At 40.6% G+C, this 22,532-nt stretch overlaps 1 protein-coding gene and 1 non-coding gene across 4 annotated transcripts in view; one reads left to right on the forward strand and one right to left on the reverse strand.

Moving 5' to 3' along the window:
- The window catches only part of OCLN (occludin), a 48,281-nt gene extending 25,749 nt beyond the window's left edge, over positions 1-22,532 (forward strand). For all 3 annotated transcript variants that reach the window (XM_069492285.1, XM_069492287.1, XM_069492286.1), the window contains exons 5-9: positions 6,803-6,948; positions 14,436-14,651; positions 16,620-16,791; positions 20,736-20,777; positions 21,255-22,532. In XM_069492285.1, the coding sequence (XP_069348386.1) occupies positions 6,803-6,948; positions 14,436-14,651; positions 16,620-16,791; positions 20,736-20,777; positions 21,255-21,356 (678 nt within the window). In that variant the 3' untranslated portion in view covers positions 21,357-22,532. The remainder of the gene's footprint in view (positions 1-6,802; positions 6,949-14,435; positions 14,652-16,619; positions 16,792-20,735; positions 20,778-21,254) is intronic.
- Positions 2,517-2,623, reverse strand: LOC138398491 (U6 spliceosomal RNA). The gene has a single exon (XR_011235981.1). It is a non-coding gene; the product is annotated as a U6 spliceosomal RNA (small nuclear RNA).

Genomic DNA, 22,532 nt, shown 5'->3' on the forward strand with positions numbered 1-22,532 from the left:
AAAAGCTGCTCTTAACAAAGTTAAACTAATAGGCAAATAAAACTCTTCACAATGGTTTCACATCCTATCTCATTAGGGTGTGGTGAGGAGTTTAAGGCAATGATAATAGTTTCCTTTGTTATAGAGAATAGTCAGAATACCCAGCCAAGATGGGTACCTCAAGCCGTGTTTGAATCATTGAGGTGGCAGTGTGTTACGTCAGAAAGAGGAGCTAGGTGGACTGGGATTCACAGCTCTCCTCTGCTGCTTCTCCTCGTGTGCGACGGAGAACGACTTAATTTAACCTTAGAGTTTCAATTGCCTCATCTGAAAGTAGAGATAATCATATCTCTCTGGGCGGTGGTGAGGAAGAAATGAACAAGGTCAGGTTTTGCCTGGCACATGACAGATACTCTAAAGGTGAATTTTCTTTTTCTCCTTAGAGGTAGATAACTTTTGTCTCATTGCTAGACCAGCTGGATGCAGGTCTATTCTGATACTCCTACGGGTGAACTAGGAATGTGAAGGCAGGGTGAGGAGAGAAAGGGGGAATGACTAGTATTGCAGCTTTTTCCTTTTCCTAATTCCAAATGAAATATGAAATTGATTTGTGTGGAGATAAGTGTTTTCCCCAAACTTTGTTTTAGGGGAGAGAAGATTTTCTTTCAAAGTGACGTAAAACATTCTTGGCCTGTTTATTCCCTGTCTGACTTCAGGGACTCAAGGTGGGAAAGGTGAGACCAACGTGATGGGGTGGACCCTTCTTGGTCCCAGGTGAGGAAGGCAGAATAATGACAGGTATTTGGAGGAGAGCACCTGAGCTGCTCTAAAGGCGTCTGCCCTCTGTGTTCTCCTTTTGGCCTCCCACAAGGGTTTAGGATATTTTCATTAACTCTCCTAGGAGTGTTCAATGTTATTTGTTTCAAAGATTTTTTTTTTCACAAGTGACATAATCAGAACACTTCTAATGAGTACAATTAAACTTTTTTTTTTTTTTTTTTTTTTTTTTGAGACAGAGTCTCACTCTGTTGCCCAGGCTAGAGTGAGTGCCGTGGCATCAGCCTAGCTCACAGCAACCTCAAACTCCTGGGCTCAAGCGATCCTCCTGTCTCAGCCTCCCGAGTAGCTGGGACTACAGGCATGCACCACCATGCCCGGCTAATTTTTTTTTTCTATATATATATTTTTAGCTGTCCATATAATTTCTTTCTATTTTTAGTAGAGATGGGGTCTCGCTCTTGCTCAGGCTAGTCTCGAACTCCTGAGCTCAAACGATCCGCCCACCTCGGCCTCCCAGAGAGCTAGGATTACAGGCGTGAGCCACCGCGCCCGGCCTACAATTAAACTTTGAATAAAAATTTGTCCTCATCTTAATTACCTTTTGTGAAGATACTTTGAAATCATTTATTTCATTTTCAAATTTCAGCAACGCTTAAGTTCTTTCTTGATAGTAATACGAATCTCAGTGAAACTTCCCTGTGTATCCCATATATTAATGATTAATATTCCTTAAACATGGCCTGGGTGAGTGCTTGTCCTTTTTGAATTTAATCTCAAGAGTGAGTCTGAGTCACTCATTGCTTGGTTAGGTGTATTTTCTTCCCCAGAGCCTCAGCATGTCTCTTTTTCCTTCTGCTGTATTGTATCTTTCCCTTTATGAAGTCTAAATGGCAGGAGGGGACACTAGGACCAGGAACTGCTTAGGCAGATCTCTGCTGTGTGAATTTCCACTTGCAGGGAGCCCTCCCCCACTTGAGTCCCTTCCACGCTCTTGACCCTGGGGTAGGAGCATTGGATCAGCCCTCCAGGCCTGGGGCTGCTCTTTGCTGCAGAGCAGCAGTTCCAGCATTTGATTTGGGGAATGATTGACTCTCAAATTTTTCTTTTCACTGAGGGCTTAGTTTAAGACAAATCTTTTTTAATTTGTGTTTTCATCCTGCTTTCTTCTGCCCCTAGTTTCTTAGAGCTATTCTCAAGTTACTTAAGGGAAAATTGTTCACCTCTTGCTCTTTAGACTTATGCCCAGTTGTTTTTCTCTGGTTCTAAATTTTTAAAAGCTGGGTGTGGTGGTCTAGGCCTATAGTCTCAGCTACTGGGAGGATTGTTTAAGTCCAGGAATTTGAGTCCAGTCTGAGCAACAGCCTCATCCCTTAAAAAAAAAAAAAAAATTTACTGTGATAATATTAAAATGATCTGTCTGCCTTTTAAAAGGAAATACAGGTTGAGGACTCCTTGTGTCCTAGTCAGTAGGATTACTAATACCTAGTCATTCCTCATTGCCCTCCCCTTCTACTGCCCTATTGACCTTCAGAAGCAGCAGGTACTGGGTTCATACTCACTTTGCATTGGTACCAGGAAGTGGGTTAGAGAAGAAGTACTATTTTAGCTTTTGGGGGGGATAAAGTGAAGGATAAAGAAGAAAAAAAATGAGCTTCCACCGTGTTTTACAAATATTTTGCCCGTGCCTCTAGATTCTTAATCTCTTTTTGAGGACAAAGCCTGAGTCTGGCATCACAGCTGGCTAGGGATTTTTTTTTTTTAATATGTGGCACTTTGTAAATTTGGTTACCATCCTTGTACAAGGGCCGTGCTAATTTTCTCTGTATTGTTCCAGTTTTAGCGTATGTGCTGCCAAAGTGAGCACTGCCTTCGCATTTTTTATGCATATGTATAGTGTCAACGGAAAAAAAGCCAAACTCTGTAAAATAATTTTAAAGAGATTTACTCTGAGCCAAATTTAAGGACCATGATCCAGAGCCACACCCAAGAAGCCTTGAGCAAGTGAACTCGCTGTGGTTGGGTTACAGTTTGGTTTTATACATTTCAGGGAGACAGGGTTTACAGGTAAAGTCATATACCAATACGTAGGAGGCATATATTGGTTTGGCCCAAAAAGGTGGGCCATCTCGAAGGGGGGGACGGCAGGGGGTGGGGGTTGGAGCTTACAGGTTATAGGTGGGTTTAAAAATTCTTTGACTTGTAATTGGTTAAAGACATGAAGCATTGTCTAGAGGCTTGGAATGTTTTAAGATAAGAAGCTCTTAATCAGAGATAAAACACTGGACATATATTTGTTGTGTAAATTGAGGACCTGCAGGTTTGTCTTGAATACCCTTGGGCCTGCTAATGGGTTACAAAGGATGTGCCCAAGGGCCCCCCCCCCTCCGGGCATGATAAGGCATGTCTGACCTCCTTCCTCCTGGCTGGCAATTTAGTTTTAGGATATTCCTTTGGCCATGAGGGGGTCCATTCAGTCAGCCGGTGGTGGGGTGAGCCTTAAAATTTTATTTTAGTTCACCATAGAAAAGCTTTAAGTAGGCTGGGCGCGGTGGCTCATGCCTGTAATCCTAGCACTAGCACTCTGGGAGTGGCAGATCATTTGAGCTCAGGAGTTAGAGACCAGCCTGAGCAAGAGTGAGACCCCGTCTCTATTAAAAACATAGAAAGAAATTAGCTGGACAACTAAAAATATATATAGAAAAAAATTAGCCAGCCATGGTGGTGCATGCCTGTAGTCCCAGCTACTCGGGAGGCTGAGGCAGGAGGATTGCTTGAGCCCAGGAGTTTGAGGTTGCTGTGAGCTAGGCTGACGCCATGGCACTCTAGCCTGGGTAACAGAGTAAGACTGTCTCCAAAAACAAAAAGAAAGAAAAAAAGAAAAGCTTTAAGTAATCAAAGATCTGTGCTGGAGGGTGGAGTCGGTGGTCAAGCTTAGTCCAGTTCTGCTGACTCTAAGAGATAAAGGTCAGCTCAGAGTGACTCATTGATTAGATACTTGCGTCTACACAGCCTGGGCACTGAACAGTAATCAATGATGTTTTATGCAGCAGACTCCTCTTGCCTTCTGATTTGTGCCAGGCACCATGCAGGGCTTTGGAGACTCAAAGAGGAAAGAAAGTAGGAGGCTGCCCACCTTACCATGAACTAGGTCTAGGTCCTTGGGACAGTTGTTTCACTTCCTGAGTCACAGCTTCCTTATTTCTAAAAAAAGAATAATATTTGCCTATAAAGTTGTGCCTTCTAAATGATCTGTCAGTTCGGTATTTGGCTCATTGTAAGTAGTTAGACAGTGGTGGCTTAAGACCAGTTCACTGTCTGCTGAAGTTCAAGATGGGTGAGCAAGCTGTTGTACTGTGAGTAAGCAATTGTTTGGCAATGCCTAAGTGCTCTGGTAGGAGGTTTGTACGCACTGGTGTGGGGAGGCAGGAGGACAGGGTGGTGCCTTACCCAGGAATGATTTGTATGAAAGACTTCTAGGAGGTGGTGGCACTTGAGCCAAGATTTGAAGCCCAATGGAGAATTGGCTGGAGGGGAAGGGAATGCTCGGCTGTAAGAAGTCTCTAAAAGGACACCCAGGCTCTGCTAAAGTTTATGCTGGGGGTGGGGATGACCTGGAGAAGTGTAAAATGGGTTTTTATAATAAGAAAAGGAAGTCTTTTTAAATTCTGTTGCTCTCTGGAATAAGAATAGGCCTTTGGTTTGGTGGAGCATTTGCCGTCTGTTCTGTGAAGCCTGGCAACTTCTGTTGTAAGCTTTTGTTGTAAGGAATTCTGTGGGAACCAGGAATGGTTCCCACCCCATCCCCCCTGTGGTGGGATCTAAGCACACTCCGTGGCAACCCACCCACTGGTTTCACAGTTGCTGCCAAATTCCACTTTCTGAGGGAAATGATTCCATTCCTTTCTGACTCTGAATGTTAAACAATCAAGAATATCTCAGTGTACTTTGAGAGGCAGGTAAATATTTTCTGGTTATGTAATACTGCAATGTGACAGTCAAGAGTGTGTCATATTTTAATGCTACCAAGACTGGAAAACTGAAGATGTAAAGTGTGTGTATTGCAGGGAGATAGACTGTATTGACGCAAAACCCAATTGCAAGGCTTTATAACAGAAAAAATAATCCAATTAAAAGTCTTCTGTCACCTGCAAATTCTTTTAAACATTTTTGGATAAGATCCAGTGGCCTTAATTCCAGAATCCAGCATCTTCTGAGGTTTTACTGTGTTTAAAAGGCACTGTGATCCCAGGAGTTCGAGGCTGTAGTGAGCTATGATTCTATGATGGTCCCACTGCACTTCAGTCTGGGCCACAGAGTAAGACTCTTGTCTTAAAAAAAAAAAAAAAAGGCACTGTGGTAAATGTGATACTTTGTCATCTAATTTAATCTCAAAACAACTTTATGAAGTAGGTAGTTTTCTCCATTTTTTGCAGATTAGGAGACTAAGGCTTTAGAGAACTTGTCGTTAGCAGACCTGGGGTAAGCCCAGGCAATCTGATGCCATCTGTCCTTCTGCTCACCAAGCTAAAGCAGTCCCACCCTCCCTACTTTTGAAAAGTTGCTCTTTTTCACGGAAATAACTTGTAGAATTATTTTTATTTTTCCACACTTTATTTCTATTCCTTTGCGTTAAAATAGCTAAATGATTTATCTGGTGTGAGCACTTATTTGGGGTCTTTGATTTTTTCAATTTTTTTTTATCAATTTGCAGAGTAATATATAATAATTTAAAGACTTTCAGGTGAAATTTAGAGAGTGTTGGAGCTGTTATGTAAAATCTAACAATATTGGGAATCTAATTGGCTATGCTTTTTATATCTAAAGCCTTTTTTCTCCCAAAGGTTCTGTGGTAAACCTTCCATATTAATGTCCACCTGATGACAGAGTGAGACCCTGTCCCAAAAAAAATAAAAAGGAAGAAGCAAAATTAACACGGAGAGGTTTTTTTGGGTCAAGTTTGCAGAGAGCTTCCCAGGATACATTCCCAGGTTTCCTTGGGGAGTGCTCCATTCCGCCTTTGTTAGAAGCAGATTTTTAAAGGCAAAAATGTGGGAGTAGGCAGTGGGCTGACACACAGTTGTCACGAATTGTCATTGGTTTGCAGAAATTCCATTGATTGGTGATTGGCTCTACGTTGTTGAGCCATGGGGTGTGGGTTATGGTGTCCATTGTGCAGCATTTTTAGGTTAAGCAGTTTTAAGAGATGATTACGTAGCTCAGGAGGGGAAATAGGACGTGATTGCTGTCTCATTTTAATGCCTTTCTGAGCCTGGTAATTTAAAAGGGCTTGGATTCCTCAGATAAGTGTTTATACATAAATATTTTTTATTAACAAGACATAATTGCTAAAGCATACTCCTGTAGGGTGAATTCACTTACACATAAGAATGGAATGGGAGGAGAGTAAAAGGGGAAGGTAGTGATGTTGTGACACACTGTGTAGACTGTTAATAATAGAGCCACGGAGAATGTACCTGAAGGGAGAATAAACAAATCTCTCTTTAAAAGAGCTATAGGAGAAATCAGTTTGAGCTTCTTAATTTCTTCTGTGGTTTTAACATTCCATGTTTAGGGGTGAATGGATTAAGAAGAACCAGTGTGATTTGTCCTAGATCAGTGGTTTTCCAAGGGTAATACCCAGACAGCAGCTTTAGCATTACCTGAGAGCTTATTAGAAATGAAAATTATGGAACCAGACCTGGCTTAGATTAAATGAGACTGGTCTTCCTAATGTGGGGGTGGGGTGGGACAATCACCATAGATAACTATTCCACCTAAAAACATTACGGTAATTTTCAGGTAATCAGATTTTTCCTTCTTGGTAATACATTCCGGCTCTTATTAAACTAGCAGTAGCACTGTTCGTGTGTTTGTAGAAATAATGATTTGACTATTAACCTGGAATGATTACCTTTTTATTAGTGTTAATAGTATTTAATGAGCCAAATAAATATTAGATAATTTATATAATTTTAAAAAATTTCTTCCCCCTGTAAATTGCAGGATAAATAATAACTGTGTCTCTTGGGGCTTTTTTTTGTAGGTTAAAAATGTGTCTGCAGGCACACAAGACATGCCCCCACCCCTCTCTGACTATGCAGAGAGAGTTGACGGCTCCCTGGCGTACTCTTCCAACGGCAAAGTGAACGACAAGCCGTCTTATCCAGAGTCTTCCTATAAATCCACACCGTAAGTAGCATCTCTTAGTTTGGTAGACTGAGCCAGAAAATGAATATTTACACATATTTAAAACCAGTTGTTTTGTGCCATTTTCCTTTAAAAAATCCAACGGTGCCCACAGAAGCTGGAGACTGATCTTTGTGTTGCGAAGGCCTAGGGCTACTTGGAAGACCAGGATGAGGAGGGTGGGGTCCTCTTTCCCTTCTAAGTTGAAAATACTTCTTTCACTGCTTACTTGAAAGGCTGGGTTGGGTTCTATCCCTCTGGGAAATGTGGTTCTGCAGGCTCCTTTCCTGTTTGTGGTTTTGAAGTTTAGGTGAGGATGAAAGGAAGTTACTGAGCAGAGGTCAGTGCTGTGCTCAATCTCTCCTTTCGCTATTATTATAAGATTTCATGAATAGAAGGCAGAGATTGCACTTCGATCAACCATATCCACATACATTTCTACTAAACTAGAAGACTTCATTTGAATTCAGGAATTCTAGTATCTCATTTGCTGTGCTGGGTCCTCCTTATCGTGGGAGATGTGAAACCTCAATGAGTGTTTGGCTTAGGGTAGGTGAGTTATTGAAATGGTATCACTATGGTGGAAACATTTACCCTAAAGCCCAATTCTAATTCAACCTAATGACTAGTGGTGAGAGAAAGATGTTGGAGATATTGTTATGGACTTTGATGTAATTTTTGCCTAAGGATGACATATTAGTGTTCCTGTGTATACAGTCGTGTGTCGCTTAATGATGGGGATATATTCTGAGAAACGAGTCATTAGGCAATTTCATCCTTGTATGAACATCATAGATGGTTCTTTCACAAGTCCAGATGGTGTAGCCTACTATACACCTAACCTGTATGACACAGCCTATTGCTCCTAGGCTATAAACTTGTACAGCAAGTGATGGTACTGAATACTATAGGCAGTTGTGACACAGTGGTATTTGTGTATCTAAACATAGAAAAGGTACAGTAAAAATATGGTATAAAAGACAGGAAATGGTAGTACACCTGTGTAGGTAGGACACTGACCACAAATAGAGCTTGCAGAACTAGAAGTTGCTTTGGATGAGTTAGTGAGTGAGTGGTGAGTGGATGTGAAGGCCTAGCCGTTACTGGACACTACTGTAGATGCTATACAGACTGTACACTTAGATTACACTAAATTTGTAAAACATTTCTTTTGTTCTTCAGCAATACATTAACCTTTGCTGTAACTTTAACTTTTTAACTCTTGTAATAACACTTAGCTTAAAACACAAACACATTGTGTAATTGTATAGAAATATTTTCTTTTTTTTTTTTTTTTGGAGATAGGGTCTCGCTCTGTTGCCTGGGCTAGAGTGCAGTGGCGTCATCCTAGCTCACTGCAACCTCAAACTCCTGTGCTCAAGCTATCATCCTGCCTCGGCCTCTTGAGTAGCTGGACCTGGCTCAGAAATATTTTCTTTATGTTATTATTCTATAAGCTTTTCTCTATTTTTGACATTTAATTTTTTCTTTTTTATTTCTTAAACTTTTTTGTTAAAAACTAAGATATAAACACACACATTTGCCTAGGCCTACATAGGGTCAGGATTATTTTTTTTTTTTTTTTTTTGAGACAGAGTCTCACTCTGTTGCCCAGGCTAGAGTGAGTGCCGTGGCGTCAGCCTAGCTCACAGCAACCTCAAACTCCTGAGCTCAAGAGATCCTCCTGTCTCAGCCTCCCGAGTAGCTGGGACTACAGGCATGCGCCACCATGCCCGGCTAATTTTTTCTATATATATTTTTAGCTGTCCATATAATTTCTTTCTATTTTTAGTAGAGGTGGGGTCTCGCTCTTGCTCAGGCTGGTCTCGAACTCCTGAGCTCAAACGATCCGCCCACCTCGGCCTCCCAGAGTGCTAGGATTACAGGCGTGAGCCACCGCGCCCGGCCGGGTCAGGATTATTAATATCTGCCTTCTACCTCCACATCTTGTTCTACTGGAAGGTCTTCAGGGCCAGTAATACACATGGAGCTGTCATCTCCTGTGATAACAATGCCTTCTGGAATACCTCCTGAAGGACCTGCCTCAGGCTGTTTTACAGTTAACTTTTTTTTTTTTTTTTTTTTTTTTAAGACTAGTCAAGTGCAGTAGTGAGGAGGGGGGAAAGTAGTAGAACAAGGAGTTCAATCTGTGACTGACTGTGAACAATCAAGTGAGGTAACTCCCTACCTTTGGAAACTTTTTATTTAAATAAGTAGAATACACTCTCAAATAATGATAAAAAGTATAGTATGGTAAATAAACCAGAAACATAGTTGTGTATCATCACTATCAAGTATTATACGCTGTACACAATTGCATGTCCTATACTTTTATTGGTCCATAGTTGAATGAAATGTTGTGACTGCATGACTGCAATTCTAGAACTTCAGATTCCTTTGGAGACCAACAACCCCCCCAAAAACCTCCTTTCAGGTAGTTTGAGTGTTTTAAGTTAAAGGTGTATCTACTGGAAAGCTTTTTTTGTTATTTCAAAGTTTTACCCCCAACCCCTGACTCCCATTTAGTGGGTCAGGTTATGTAGAGAGCCACTCTAAGTGCACAGCAGTTTGGGCCTGGAAACCCACAGGATGACGCCGGCAGCTGACTTGATTATGGAATTAGTCTTAAGACAATAGGCTTTATTCTTACCCTGGAATGGAATTTGGAGAAAGACTGGTGGTCTGCCTTACTCCCTTTGCGCCCCCAAATACATTTTGCGCTGGTCTTCAGAATCAACCTTGCTGTTGATTTCAGATGTGAATGATTTGCAGAAAGCGCATTTTCTCTTTTGTCCTTTCTTCTCTTTGGATTTTGACAAAAACCAAAGCACTTGAGGCTGTTAGGGACAAAAGCTGTTAGGACCAAGGAGACATACAATCTTTCTAAAAGTTTTAAGCTATGATGTGCAGGACTTTCACACATACAAAATAAATATCCATGCTGCATCTTGTGACCAGCTGTGCCTGTGAATTGTAAGGCCTGCGTGATTACTCAGCATTCCCAGGTGTTGTCCCTTTTCATGAAAACCAAGATAGTTTGACAAATTCATTTGAAACGATTTAAAAATCTTTTTTTTTTTTTTTTTTTTTGAGACAGTCTCACTCTGTTGCCCAGGCTAGAGTGAGTGCCGTGGCGTCAGCCTAGCTCACAGCAACCTCAAACTCCTGGGCTCAAGGGATCCTCCTGTCTCAGCCTCCCGAGTAGCTGGGACTACAGGCATGTGCCACCATGCCCGGCTAATTTTTTTTTTTTTTCTATATATATTTTTAGCTGTCCATATAATTTCTTTCTATTTTTAGTAGAGGTGGGGTCTCGCTCTTGCTCAGGCTGGTCTCGAACTCCTGACCTTGAGCGATCCACCCGCCTCGGCCTCCCAGAGTGCTAGGATTACAGGCGTGAGCCACCGCGCCCGGCCACGATTTAAAAATCTTACTTATTCTTAAGTAATAATCTTATTCTCAAACCAGCGCATTCATATAGTGTAAAATTTAAAAAAGGACAAAATGTACCAGCTACCTAGTTCCTCTATCCAGAAGTAGCTAATGTCACCAGTTTCTTTTCTATCCCTCCAGAGATTACAAAAAATAAATATGCTGGCCAAATGTGTATATTGGTTTTTTTTTCCCTTAAAATAGTAGCATTCTAAATGCTTCGTTATTCTTCTGGAAAGAGGCTAAAAAATAAAAATAAAAAAAGAAGATACTAAATGCTTCGTTAGCAACATATCTTGGAGATTGTCCATATCTGTACACAAGGAGTTTACTGGTTCTGTTTTATGGCTGCATAATATTCTATCATATGGATATACTATAATTTGTTGTGTCAGTCCCATATTGATGTACACTTTCCCCCAATGTTTTGTTCTCACAAACTGCTCCAGGGAATAATCTTACACATTTATTGCTTTGCACATATGTGAAGGTTTCTGGAAGATAAACACTATTAGCAGAATTGCTGGGCTAAAGGAAATGTGCATTTTTTAATTTTGATAATTGTATTCCATAAAAATTGTACAGTTTATTCTCCCAACCTATACCCAGAGCTTTTTTTTGAAGGTCTCTAGAAAATGCAAATGTGATGCTTAATTTTAGAACCCAGATGAAGAAGAGGATGGGAATGGTACTAAGAGATATGAATGTAACAATATCTGCCACAGAGCCTCCTAATGATAGAAGGATTTTGCAGCCTCTGGGGAGTAATAGAAATTGTCAAGTGTTGTTCATAGCAAATATACTGAATGCTATGGAGGATTTAGAGGACATCCCCTTGGATGCGAATAAGAACACACAAGTCATACCCTGTCTTTCCTAAGGCTTTCTTGAAGCTGCTTAGCAACCCATGAGCACCTCTCTTTCTTGCCACTGTATTGGGTAGAGTAGGAATTAGATGGAGAACAATGTGTCTAAAAGTGCATGTTAAGGATGGGATAACTTAATATTAAGCTTTTTTTCTCCCATAACATAACATACATTCAGTAAAAAGAGCTCTAATCTTTAACATACAGCTTGATGAGTTTTCATGTATGTGAACACTTATGAACCCCCACCACACCAAGATATAGACATTACAAGCACCCCAAAAGGTTCTCATGTGCCCTTTCTCCCCCAATACCCACACACCCCCACCCTGAGGTAAACCCTATCTTGATGTCTGCCACCACCTATTAGTTTAGCCTGTTACTGGACTTTGTAGAAAATGGAATCATATGCATGTCTGGCTCCTTTTGCTTATCATGTCCTATACCTTAGAATTTCAAGCAATCTGCTAATTAGAATTAATCCTGCATCAGGGGACACCAGAATTTAGCTGAAGATGGTTGCCTCTCCACCCTTACTGAGTTTGGGAGAGTCCTGTTAGGTACACTCCCTACTATCCTGTGCATACTCAGGGTGAATTAACCTTTATAAATCAAGGAAGTTGAATGTTGCCACAATGCAGAGCTTTCAAGGCAGGCTGACTCCAAATGAGACCATTGTTTGGTAGCAGTTGGCTGGTAGGATGATCTGTTAGGACTTTTATGCAAGTTATAGCAATCATAGAAACCCAGTTTAAACTAGCTTAAGCAAAAAGAGGAATTCATCAGTTCACATAAGGCCCCAGACTGCAACTAGCTTTAGGCATGACATGATCCAGGGACTCAGAAGCTAGCAGGGCTCTTGCATGCTCTGTCTTATCTGTTGGTATGTTGACTTTATTCTTGGTATAGCTTCTCTTGTGGCAAGATGGCCATCCATGTTCTCCAAGCAGCATTAATCTTTCCCACCCAGGATTCAGAAAATGAAGTTTCCTTTCCCAAAGCTTACATATCAAAAAGATTCTGATTGGCCCTTTTTGGGCCATCGTCATCCCTGAGGCCAGGAGGATGGCAAGGTTTAGTTATGCCTCTCAATAATGGTGGCAGCTCTAAAATACAATGTGTGTAACAAATGCCATTCTGTCAGTCATGGCACTGATGTTGATCCTGAATTGTTTCTCTTCCTTCACTGATACAATGTGTCATCAGAAAAGAAGGATTCTTGTGAATGTGTTTTCAATTCAGTAATTGTCTTTAACACCTGCCACTTATACAATACTGGGCCAGGTGCCCCTGGGAATAACAAGTCCACATTCTCATGGAGGTTGCAAAACAGGGAAGGAAGAAAGTACACAACTACACTGAGAGCCAGGTCAAGATAGGAGCAACAAAAGCAATGTGAAGGAGTATGTGTGAGAATAAAATTAACGACTAAAGAATAAAAAGAATGAATTCAAAAGCTACAAAAAATGAACTTCTGGACCTGGGAGATTAAGTGAGGTTGAGAACGCCTGTCTGTGAGTGAAGAGGAAGTGTAGGGCTGGTTACCTCTTATGGGTTGTATGTATTTTGACCTAATAGGACTTGTTTAAAAGTAGGTTTGATGGTTATTGGGACTATCCATAACTCTTCATTTATACATACTTTCTTGCTAAGCATTCTGTTTTTAGTTTTCATGCTAGATCAGGTATGTTACTATGTGTTTTAAAGGTTCTAGGAAGAGGGGAAGTGGAAAACTTCCAAGGTAAAAATTTATAATATCAATAGCTATTATCATAAAATTATGGCAGGAGGCCAGCTTCAATGTTTATTTATATTTTACTAATTTTTAAAATTTCTTTTGCCCATTAGCTTCCTCTTTCTCAGGCCCCTACTCCTCCAATAGATCGACTGCATTCTAAAGGTTTTGTTTTGCTACCTCAAAGCAAGAAGCATAGTACCGGCAGTTTTGGCAGAGTATCTAGGAACTTGTTAATCATTGACTCATGGCCAAAGTCACATTTTCCCTCCATTACAAGTAGTGTTAACATAGCACACAAAACCAGATTACCTGAATACATTTTGAAAGCAGAAATAAATACCACCACTACCCCAACTACACATATACTTTAGGGGGTGTACACGAAATGTAGTGTAATCAGAAATCTAAGACTCTGACAACAGAATCAAGTGGCTCTGAGTCACCTAGACAACAGAGTAAATCTGGTAGATAAAGTTCAAGATTATAGTTTCTGTAAATTGGCAACAATTAGCAAAAAAGGCTTCAGACATTTTTAACAGTGGATTTGAATAGTAAGGCTGATACTTAGAAAGTCTCAGGCTCTTTCTTTGATCTTTTCATTTCTGTTCTTGCCCTTTTACTATAGAGGAAAGTGAAACTTTGTATTTCTGTTACTCAGAAGTATAATAGTTTATACTTGCCACTGCTCTTGGTATTTTATTACTGCCTTAGGCTTTGTTTTCATACTTGTGGCAGGAACATTACATGTAATTTAAAATCAGATGCAATGTTAAAGAATCACATTAGAAAAAATTAGTACAGTGGTAATTCTTGTGTTCATTCTACATGGTTTCAAGATTAAGAGCAATTTTAAAAAGCATCCTTAACTCTTTAATTCATTACAATATAAAGCTTTTTAACTTTTTAGTTGAGATTTTAGTTTTTCAAGATTTTATCTTGAAAAGAGAATTGATATATGGCAGTATAAAAGTAATATTACAAAGAGCTTATCTCTGAGAGTCAGCTTCCAAAAGTAGATCTGTATGTTCATTCTTCCCCACACAGCATTCCTTGGAACTGGAAGAACCTGTAGAAAAGAATCATGATCATTATTTCCTGACTGCCTTTTGTAGAGTAAGTCCCTGGCACAGGTCAGGTAAACACCTCTTAGTTACATCAGCCTGAACTTCCTAAAGTGAAATCTGAGATCCATTTTACTTAGAAGGTTTAAATATGGGTCCCCCTTAAATCAGAACCTGAAGCTACTCATGTTTCAGGATTCTGAGCTGCTGCCAAATTGAATGCAGGAAACTAGGCATCTGCTCAGTGTTGAGCATATAAAGTCCTCGAATGAGTGCGCCTGTGTGTAAATGTCTCTTGGCAGTTAATATTGCTGCTGTTTGTGGTTACGCTGTACTGGCAAGGGGTTGTAGTGTACCCAGCGGTCACTGAACAATGACACCTGTTTTTATTAGGGTGCCTGAGGTGGTCCGGGAGCTTCCAGTGACTTCACCCCTGGATGACTTCAGGCAGCCTCGTTACAGCAGCAGTGGTAACTTTGAGACACCTTCAAAAAGGGCTCCCACGAAGGGAAGAGCAGGAAGGTCAAGGAGGACGGAGCAGGACCACTATGAAACGGACTACACCACTGGCGGCGAGTCCTGTGATGAGCTGGAGGACGACTGGATCAGGTACCGGTCGGCTCTCCTCTTCGTGGAGCCACTTTCACCCTCTGATTATTAAGCAAGGGCCAACCAGGTTTTGGAGCTGTTGCCTCCTAAACTGGGGTCAGTGGTATAATTTCATTCTTTGTCAACCAGGACTGTAGACAGTTTTTTGTGCTGTGTTGTTTTTTTCCTTACTGCCGTTTCATATGTTTGGCAGTAACCAGTTCTGTCAACTTTCCACAACGTGGCTTATGAACTTCACCATGTTCTTACATTCACCCAAGAAAGATTTTCCAAATAAATAAGTCTAGAGGAACTTTGTTTTACTGATTGTAAAATTCCCAGACCAGTGCTATGGCTTTCCTTTGGTGATAACTTTTAAGTTAAGCTTTCATAAGACCAGAGTTTCTTTTAAAGTTTAATCCAAAGAACCTTGGCAAACAGTTTTGTAAACAATTGAAGTAACAATTTCGTGTTCAGGCTAAAGCTGTGTTGGTGGTTTTGTTCTTGTCCACTGTCACCAGATTTACTTGAATGTGATATGTAGCTGTTTTTAGCCCAAGTATTCTGAGAACTAGGACACATATCAGAAACATGTGTGGTGTGAATGTTGTTTAATCAAAACATTGCTTCTCAAGGTGTTAGGAGGATGGGTGGGGCATGGATAGGCTGAAATCCCCTATTCACTGATAAAACTGGTACTTCATCTTCCTCTCTGCCCCCATGGGTTTTTGGCCTGGTCCATCTTCATATCTACAAAATAGTTGCCTAACTTGTATCGTGGAAGATTTAACTGAAAACTTTCAGAAATCCTGAATTCTTATGGCCCTTTTGATCAAATCACTTTAATTTCTGTCCTCTATAAATTGAAGATAGTATGAAATTTGACATTTCATATTGCTATGGAGCTCCTTAGTCTTGTGAAAGAGTTCAAAGTATTTTCTCAGTGGATTTACAGGTGTTTTTTTGTTTGTTTGTTTGTTTTTGAAACATTGTCTCACTCTGTTGCCCGGGCGTCAGCCTAGCTCACAGCAACCTCAAACTCCTGGGCTTAAGGGATCCTACTGCCTCAGCCTCCCGAGTAGCTGGGACTGCAGGCATGCGCCACCATGGCTGGCTAATTTTTTTCTATATGTATTTTTAGTTGCCCAGATAATTTCTTTCTATTTTTAGTAGAGAAAGGGTCTAACTTTTTGTATTTTTAGTAGAGATGGTGTCTTGCTCTTGCTCAGGCTGGTCTAGAACTCCTGACCTCGAGTGATCCGCCCGCCTCGGCCTCCCAGAGTGCTAGGATTACAGGCGTGAGCCACCACGCCTGGCCAGGATTTACAGGTTAACAGCGTCATCTTCCTATGTAAGGAATAGGAATTAAGAGACACAAGTGATACAAAATTTCAGTTTTTCTTCTTCATACTTTGATGAATTGCCAGATTATTTTTGCAGCGAGTTCATGTTTTTATACGTGTAAATTTTTAATGTCTGCTTTTATAATGCAAGAACAAAATAAGCTATTTCCACTCAGGAAAAACAAGACCAAAAAATAAATAAATAAGCCAATTTGAAAAGTATGCGTGTAAGCAGGAAACAGCCACTTCCAGTCAGCTGCTCAGCCATTGCAGTGATCAAAACAGGCTTTGTGTTCCAGAATTCCAGTTTTAAGACTTTAAACATAAGGAGTCCAATATCACGTGGTATGGTGTATTGAGAATAAATGAGTTCCTATGACTGGAACCTTAAGTTTCTGGAATGATTTTCAACTTCATTTCTAAAAATTATATAGGCATAGTTTTTTAAAAATAATCAGTAGTATCTATAATATATGTAATCATTCTTAATAGAACTTATTCGTATCCCACCTCCCTCTGCCCATAAGATACAAAAATAAATCAGGTGAATGTCATTCTCCACACCCTACCAGTTTTATTATCTTTGAGGAAGAAATGCTGGATTTTATGTCAGTGTTTATATAGTCATTTTCCCTCTCAACTTTAGGGACTATCCACCTATCACTTCAGATGTAGAAAGACAACTCTACAAGAGAGATTTTGACACTGGCCTGCAGGAATACAAGAGCTTACAAGCAGAACTCGATGATGTCAATAAAGAACTCTCTCGACTGGATAAAGAATTGGATGACTATAGAGAAGAAAGTGAAGAGTATATGGTAAATTCAAACCTGCTATTTGTTTATTATGTAGAATTTGATGCTAATCTATGGAGATACAGCATCCTTTATACTGTACTATTGATAAAAATTTAGCTGGTAATTATCAAACTAATTTCCTTTTTTTTTTTTTGAGACAGTCCTACTCTGTTGCCCAGGCTAGAGTGCAGTGGCATCAGCCTAGCTCACAGCAACCTCAAACTCCTGGGCTCAAGCAATCCTCCTGCCTCAGCCTCTGGAGTAGCTGGGAATACAGGCATATGTCACCACACCTGGCTAATTTTTTCTATTTTTAGTTGCCCAGCTAATTTCTTTCTATTTTCAGTAGAGATGGGGTCTTTCTCTTGCTCAGGCTGTTCTTGAACTCCTGACCTTGGGCAATCCTTCTGCCTTGGCCTCCCAGAGTGTTAGGATTACAGGAGTGAGCCACTGTGCCTGGCCTTATGATTATCTTTTTTTTTTTTTCCCTTGTTCTCCTCGCTGAGGTAGAGTTTGTCCATGTAAAATTACTCTTTTTTTGTAATTTCTTTCTTTCCATACTGTATTTTGTATATGTACTGAAATTTTTATAGTTACACCACCATTTACAGGGAAATTAGTCTCTTCTTCTCATTTTCTTATTTCTTCATTTATTTTATCAATCATTTGTGTAAGCACAAACTCATAGATATCTATTTTATACTGCGAGTGATAGTCCAATACTATTTCAGTTAGTGGCTCTAACTGTTCTAGCTTTGATGATTGGGAACTCTTTCGGTTCCTTCCTATGTCCCTTTGACATACCCTCCCTGGTCATGGTGGGGGTTTTTCTTTTTCTTGGGTTTTTTTTTTTTTTTTTTTGAATACTTTCTGGCACTGCTTCTTTCTGACTCTTTTTACTCAACAATAATTTATGGTTATTGTTTCATATCAATAATAAAGATCTACTTAAAAATGTAATATGTAAAACTAGCTACACAATTTTCAGTTTTATGGCTGTATCATAATTTACTTAAGAGTCACCGTCTGTGGATACACATTTAAGTATGTCTCCCCCCAACTCCAGTAGTACCTGTAATACACTAGTGAGCCTTTCCATTATTTGGCACTTTCTAGTTTGGCACTTTGTCTGCTTATCTAGCTGAACACATTCCAGAATTTGAAATTGCTGGGTCATAGGGTATGTGCATTTAAACTTTGTTGCAGAATTGCCCTCCAGAAAGATTATACCAACTGCATTCCTCCTGGCAATGCACTAGAGGTCTCCTTTGACCCACATCTACTCATACCTGAAAAATTACTGCCTCATGTCTTAGATATTAGTAATTCAACCTTTTCATGACTTCACATGTTTATTGGAACTTCATATTTTATTAAATATGCTACCATTTTTCAATTGAGGTGATCTGTTTTTCAGTTTTGCAAAAGATTGTTAAATATATTTAATTGATGATTTGTGATTATACTTTAGTTGATTAAATTGATAGATGTTCAGAAATATGAAAACTTATTTAGTGATTGAGAGGGGCATGAAGCAGTTGTGCTTCTGCAAGCTGCCATTTTTAGCCAACTGGGAGGGTTGTGGATGGGGTCGCATCAGGGGTGGGGGTTAGAGGAGGAGTTGGCTGGGCTAAGCTTTGGAGGGTCAGGGTGGTGAAGGTGCTCCCAGGGCAGCAGAGAACATGGGAGAAGTCTCCTGAGGCCTGTGCTAGATTCCTGGCCTGGGCTGGGGGTCTCAGCCCATGGCCCCTCGTGTCTGAGTGGTTGGCCCCCAGGTTGGATTTCAGGGAACTGATGGGCCAGAAGGAGGACCTCTGGGAATTCCATGGGAGTCCCTTAGAGTCACTGTTTCCACCTCCACCTCCTCCGTGGCAGCACCAGGCCCAAACTGCAGGGTTGTCCCCCAGCCTCCTTTCTCTCACCTGCCTCACCCAGTTCCTGAGCAAGCCCTGGTGGTCCCAAGGCCAACATCACTCTAAATGCAGTCCCTTGTCACCACCCTCCTGGCGCCCAGTGTCCTCATCCCAGATCCTGCTCACACATCCCTGCTGCCCTCCTGGGTGGTCAGGAGGATTCCTGCTAAGACCACGGTCCAGTCCTCTGCAAATGTTTATGGGTGTGTCTGGGACCATGACAAGTACAGGGAAGTAAGTGGGGACCAAAATAGCCAGTGTTTTACCTGGGGAGGGGGAATCCCAGGCACTGAGTCTCCTGACTACAGTCCAGATCTGTAGTGTTTGCAGGTTTCTCTGTTGTAAATACTTGTCCCAGGGTTGACTTCAATGAAGCCAAATTCCTGAATGTTATCAATGCTGGATCCTCTGCTGCACAGCAGTGCAAGAGTGCAAGGGTGTGGGGTGGCAGAGCTCCAGGTGGAGGGAGTGGCCAGTGCAAAGGCCCTAAGGCTGGACCATGGCTGACCCTGGACCTGACCTCCTGCAGGCTAGCTCCAACCTCCTAGAAGTCCCTGAGGAGAAAGACCTGGAGCCACCCACCCAGCAGGGCTAATGCCCTCCTAGCCCTTTCAGTTTTAAAGTATTTGCATCTTTATATAATTTGGTTGATGTACTGTTTTCTTTTATGGTTTCTTTCTGGTGTTATCGTAAACCTTTCTTAATTTAGTAAACATTGATCACTTATTGTTCCTTGTTGATGTGGAAGTATTGGGTTTAGAAAGAAAAGTAAAATCTTTTCCCCACCCTCAAAGAATTCATGTTCCAAGAGAGAAATTGACATCCAAACAACTTAGACAATTTTTGTCATTAATGGCAGAAAAACAATAAACAACTTAGACAATATGATTCATGCTGTATTCACATTATGGGTAGAAAACACTCTGTTAGGGTGGGAATTTGTACGGGATGGAGAAAGAATTCTCAACACAAAGGTTAAGATAGAAGCACAAAGTTTATTTTACTTTCTGAGAGAGAGAGGAGGGGGGAGAGAGAATGTGAAGGAGATAGAAAGAAAGAGAGAAGGGAAAGAGAAAAACAAAGAGGAGGGAGAGGGCATGGCACGTGAAAGAAGAAACGGGGAAGCGCCCCTCCCCTCCCAGAACAAGCTGGCCAGGATTTTTATGGGGACAAAGAGAAAGGAAACCTGGTTTTCTTGTTTGTTTTGTTTTTCTTTTTCCTGTGAGGCCACAGCTGGAGCGGAGCTCTCACCCCTGTTGTCAGCTTAGGGCTCTTCAAGGCTGTGAAAAGGAACTCTTAGAGGTAATGAGTTGATCTTCAAGATGATGAGTTGAGCCCCCAGATGGTTAATCAAACAAAATGAAGGGGGCACTTGTGCTGTGAGTTTTCTCTTCCAAGGGGCAATATAATATGTGCTGTGAGTTTTTTCTTTCTGTTACATAGTTTATCAGCAAGGCCACCTTTCACTACTGCTCGGGGAAGGAATAGTCTGCCTTAGGCCTGGAGAGTTGAAGGAAGCAGCACTGAGGCCTAACCAGACAGAAGGGTGGGGGAGGGACATGACTACAGCCATAAGGGAAACAGGATAGAAATCTTGAGGCAGTCACATGCCTGACTTTTTAAAGGAATTGCTAATAGGAAGCACTGAGACAGAGGGAGAGGCAGGAAACTAGATGAGTAGAGAAGTCAAAGCGGAGCTCAGACTAGTCTTGCGGTGGGATATAACCTGGTCAGAGCTGTGCTGTACAGAGGCATTTCTGGGGTCAGTGTGGCCCAGGGACTGGCACGGGGCAGAGATGGGAAGCAGCAGAACAGTCCCTGCCCCTGTGAACAGAATGCGAGAGAGACAGTATCATAAATGTCTCTTCACTGGATTCCTTCAGGCCTCCTGCAGACCGGAAGAGTTTTAAGAGCTTTAAGGTGTCATTATTTTAATTGCTTATGTTTTTTTCAAAGCTGTTACTTTTAGCTCCAAAGTATAACATCAGGAATGTTCCTCTTAGAAGAGAGAAGGCTCCAGTAAACATATTCCCTTGTGTTTCTCCTTCATAGGCAGCTGCTGATGAATACAACAGACTGAAGCAAGTTAAGGGAGTAAGTATCTGGGATTGAAAGATTCTTTTACTAAGAACTTTTATGTGTTTTTCATTTAACCTTTACAATAACTATGAATACCTTTTCACACATGCACTGACAATAGACCTTTAACTTTGAGATGAAAACTGACAAAAGTAAGAACCTTAATTTTTGTTGGTTGTAGCTACAGTGGATGCTGACTTTTTAAGGCTCTCTCTCTCTCTCTCTTTTTTTTTTTTTTTGGTAACGCAAAATGTGTCGTTTGTGGGTTGGGATGGTTTCCCATTCATCTTGGCTCAGGTGTTTTTAGTGGGGCTTCCTCCTGCAGGAGCATCCTTCCCTGAGCCGTGCTTTTCCTTCTTGGGGCTGCCTGAGGGCATGTGCGTGGCCCGAGTTGTAGCCGCCTGGGGGTTTCACATCTATGAAGCAGGAATTGGGGCTCCGCACCTGTTTTTATTTTGTTGAATTTATATGATTTACTTTTCCCCCTTTTAGTCTGCAGATTACAAAAATAAGAGGAATTATTCCAAGCAGTTGAAGAGCAAATTGTCACACATCAAGAAGATGGTTGGAGACTATGACAGACGGAAGACATAGAAGGTGGATGCCACATTGTTTGAGAAATTAAGAAGTATCTGCCTGATGTCTCTGAAGTGTTCTCAGAAGGCAAATGACTTGGATCATAACCCAGGAAGCCAAAGTTTTGTGATCATTACAAAGTTTTGGTAGCTTTAATATCATCAGTATTGAAGCATTTTATAAATAGTTTTTGATAATGAACTTGGCTGAACACTCCAGTTAAGGATTTTATGCTTTAAACATTGGTTCTTGCCTTAAGAATGAAATATTGTTTGAGGTTTTTAAACCTTAAAGGAAGTCCTGGTGTGAACTGTGTGGTGAACTTTCACACACCAGACTATAATGTCTTAATGTTTGTGTACATGCATTCACTCACACAAATGATCTCATTTAATCCTCCCAGGAACCCTGCAGGTAACTATTATTTATAATCACTTCTTTTCAGATAAGGAAAGTAGGTCTCCGCAATGAAGTCTCTGAAGTGAACCTTGCTTGCTTCCTAGCACACAGTTTTGGTTAAGTCTGTTTTATGACTCTATTAGTAATAAAGTCCCTGGCCTTTCGTATTTTAGCCACTATGTGTACTGTGTTCTACCAGCCTCCCTGTTGATTTTTTCTGTTGTATAAATGGTTAAAAGAGATTTTTCTTGTTTTATGTTATCCTCACAATACAGATCATGTACAAGAAACAAATGTATGAAATTTAAAGATTGTAAATATATGCTTACTTTTTAAAATCAAAGTTTAAACCTACTGGTTAGAATTTTATGTGTTTTTAAATACTTTTATCTTTTATGGTTTACGTGCATTTTTAAAACCAACCAGATCTTTTCATTGTATCAGAGTATCTGATTACATTTATAATTCAATTGTGACTTGAATTGTATCTTACAGAAATGTTCATGTTCTGTACATATTTTATAAGTTGTTAAACCTGGTGTTTTCTTTCTATAATATACCTGTTTGACGTCATTAGTGCAGTTAATATTAAGCTGTGGAAAATTACACTCAGGAGTTGTTATCTGTTGTTATTTTGGGTGCTGTGCTGGTTGGTAGTTTCCCAGTTCTTTTAGCTTTAAGAACAGAATGCTGATGTATCTGGAAATAGAATGCTACACCATAAAATACCAAATTATTTCAAATGGTGCCCTTAAATCTTACTTTTTTAGAAATTCAGATTTTTATTAAGGTAAA

The sequence above is a fragment of the Eulemur rufifrons genome, chromosome 17, assembly GCF_041146395.1.
Source record: "Eulemur rufifrons isolate Redbay chromosome 17, OSU_ERuf_1, whole genome shotgun sequence".
Classification (NCBI taxonomy): domain Eukaryota; kingdom Metazoa; phylum Chordata; class Mammalia; order Primates; family Lemuridae; genus Eulemur; species Eulemur rufifrons.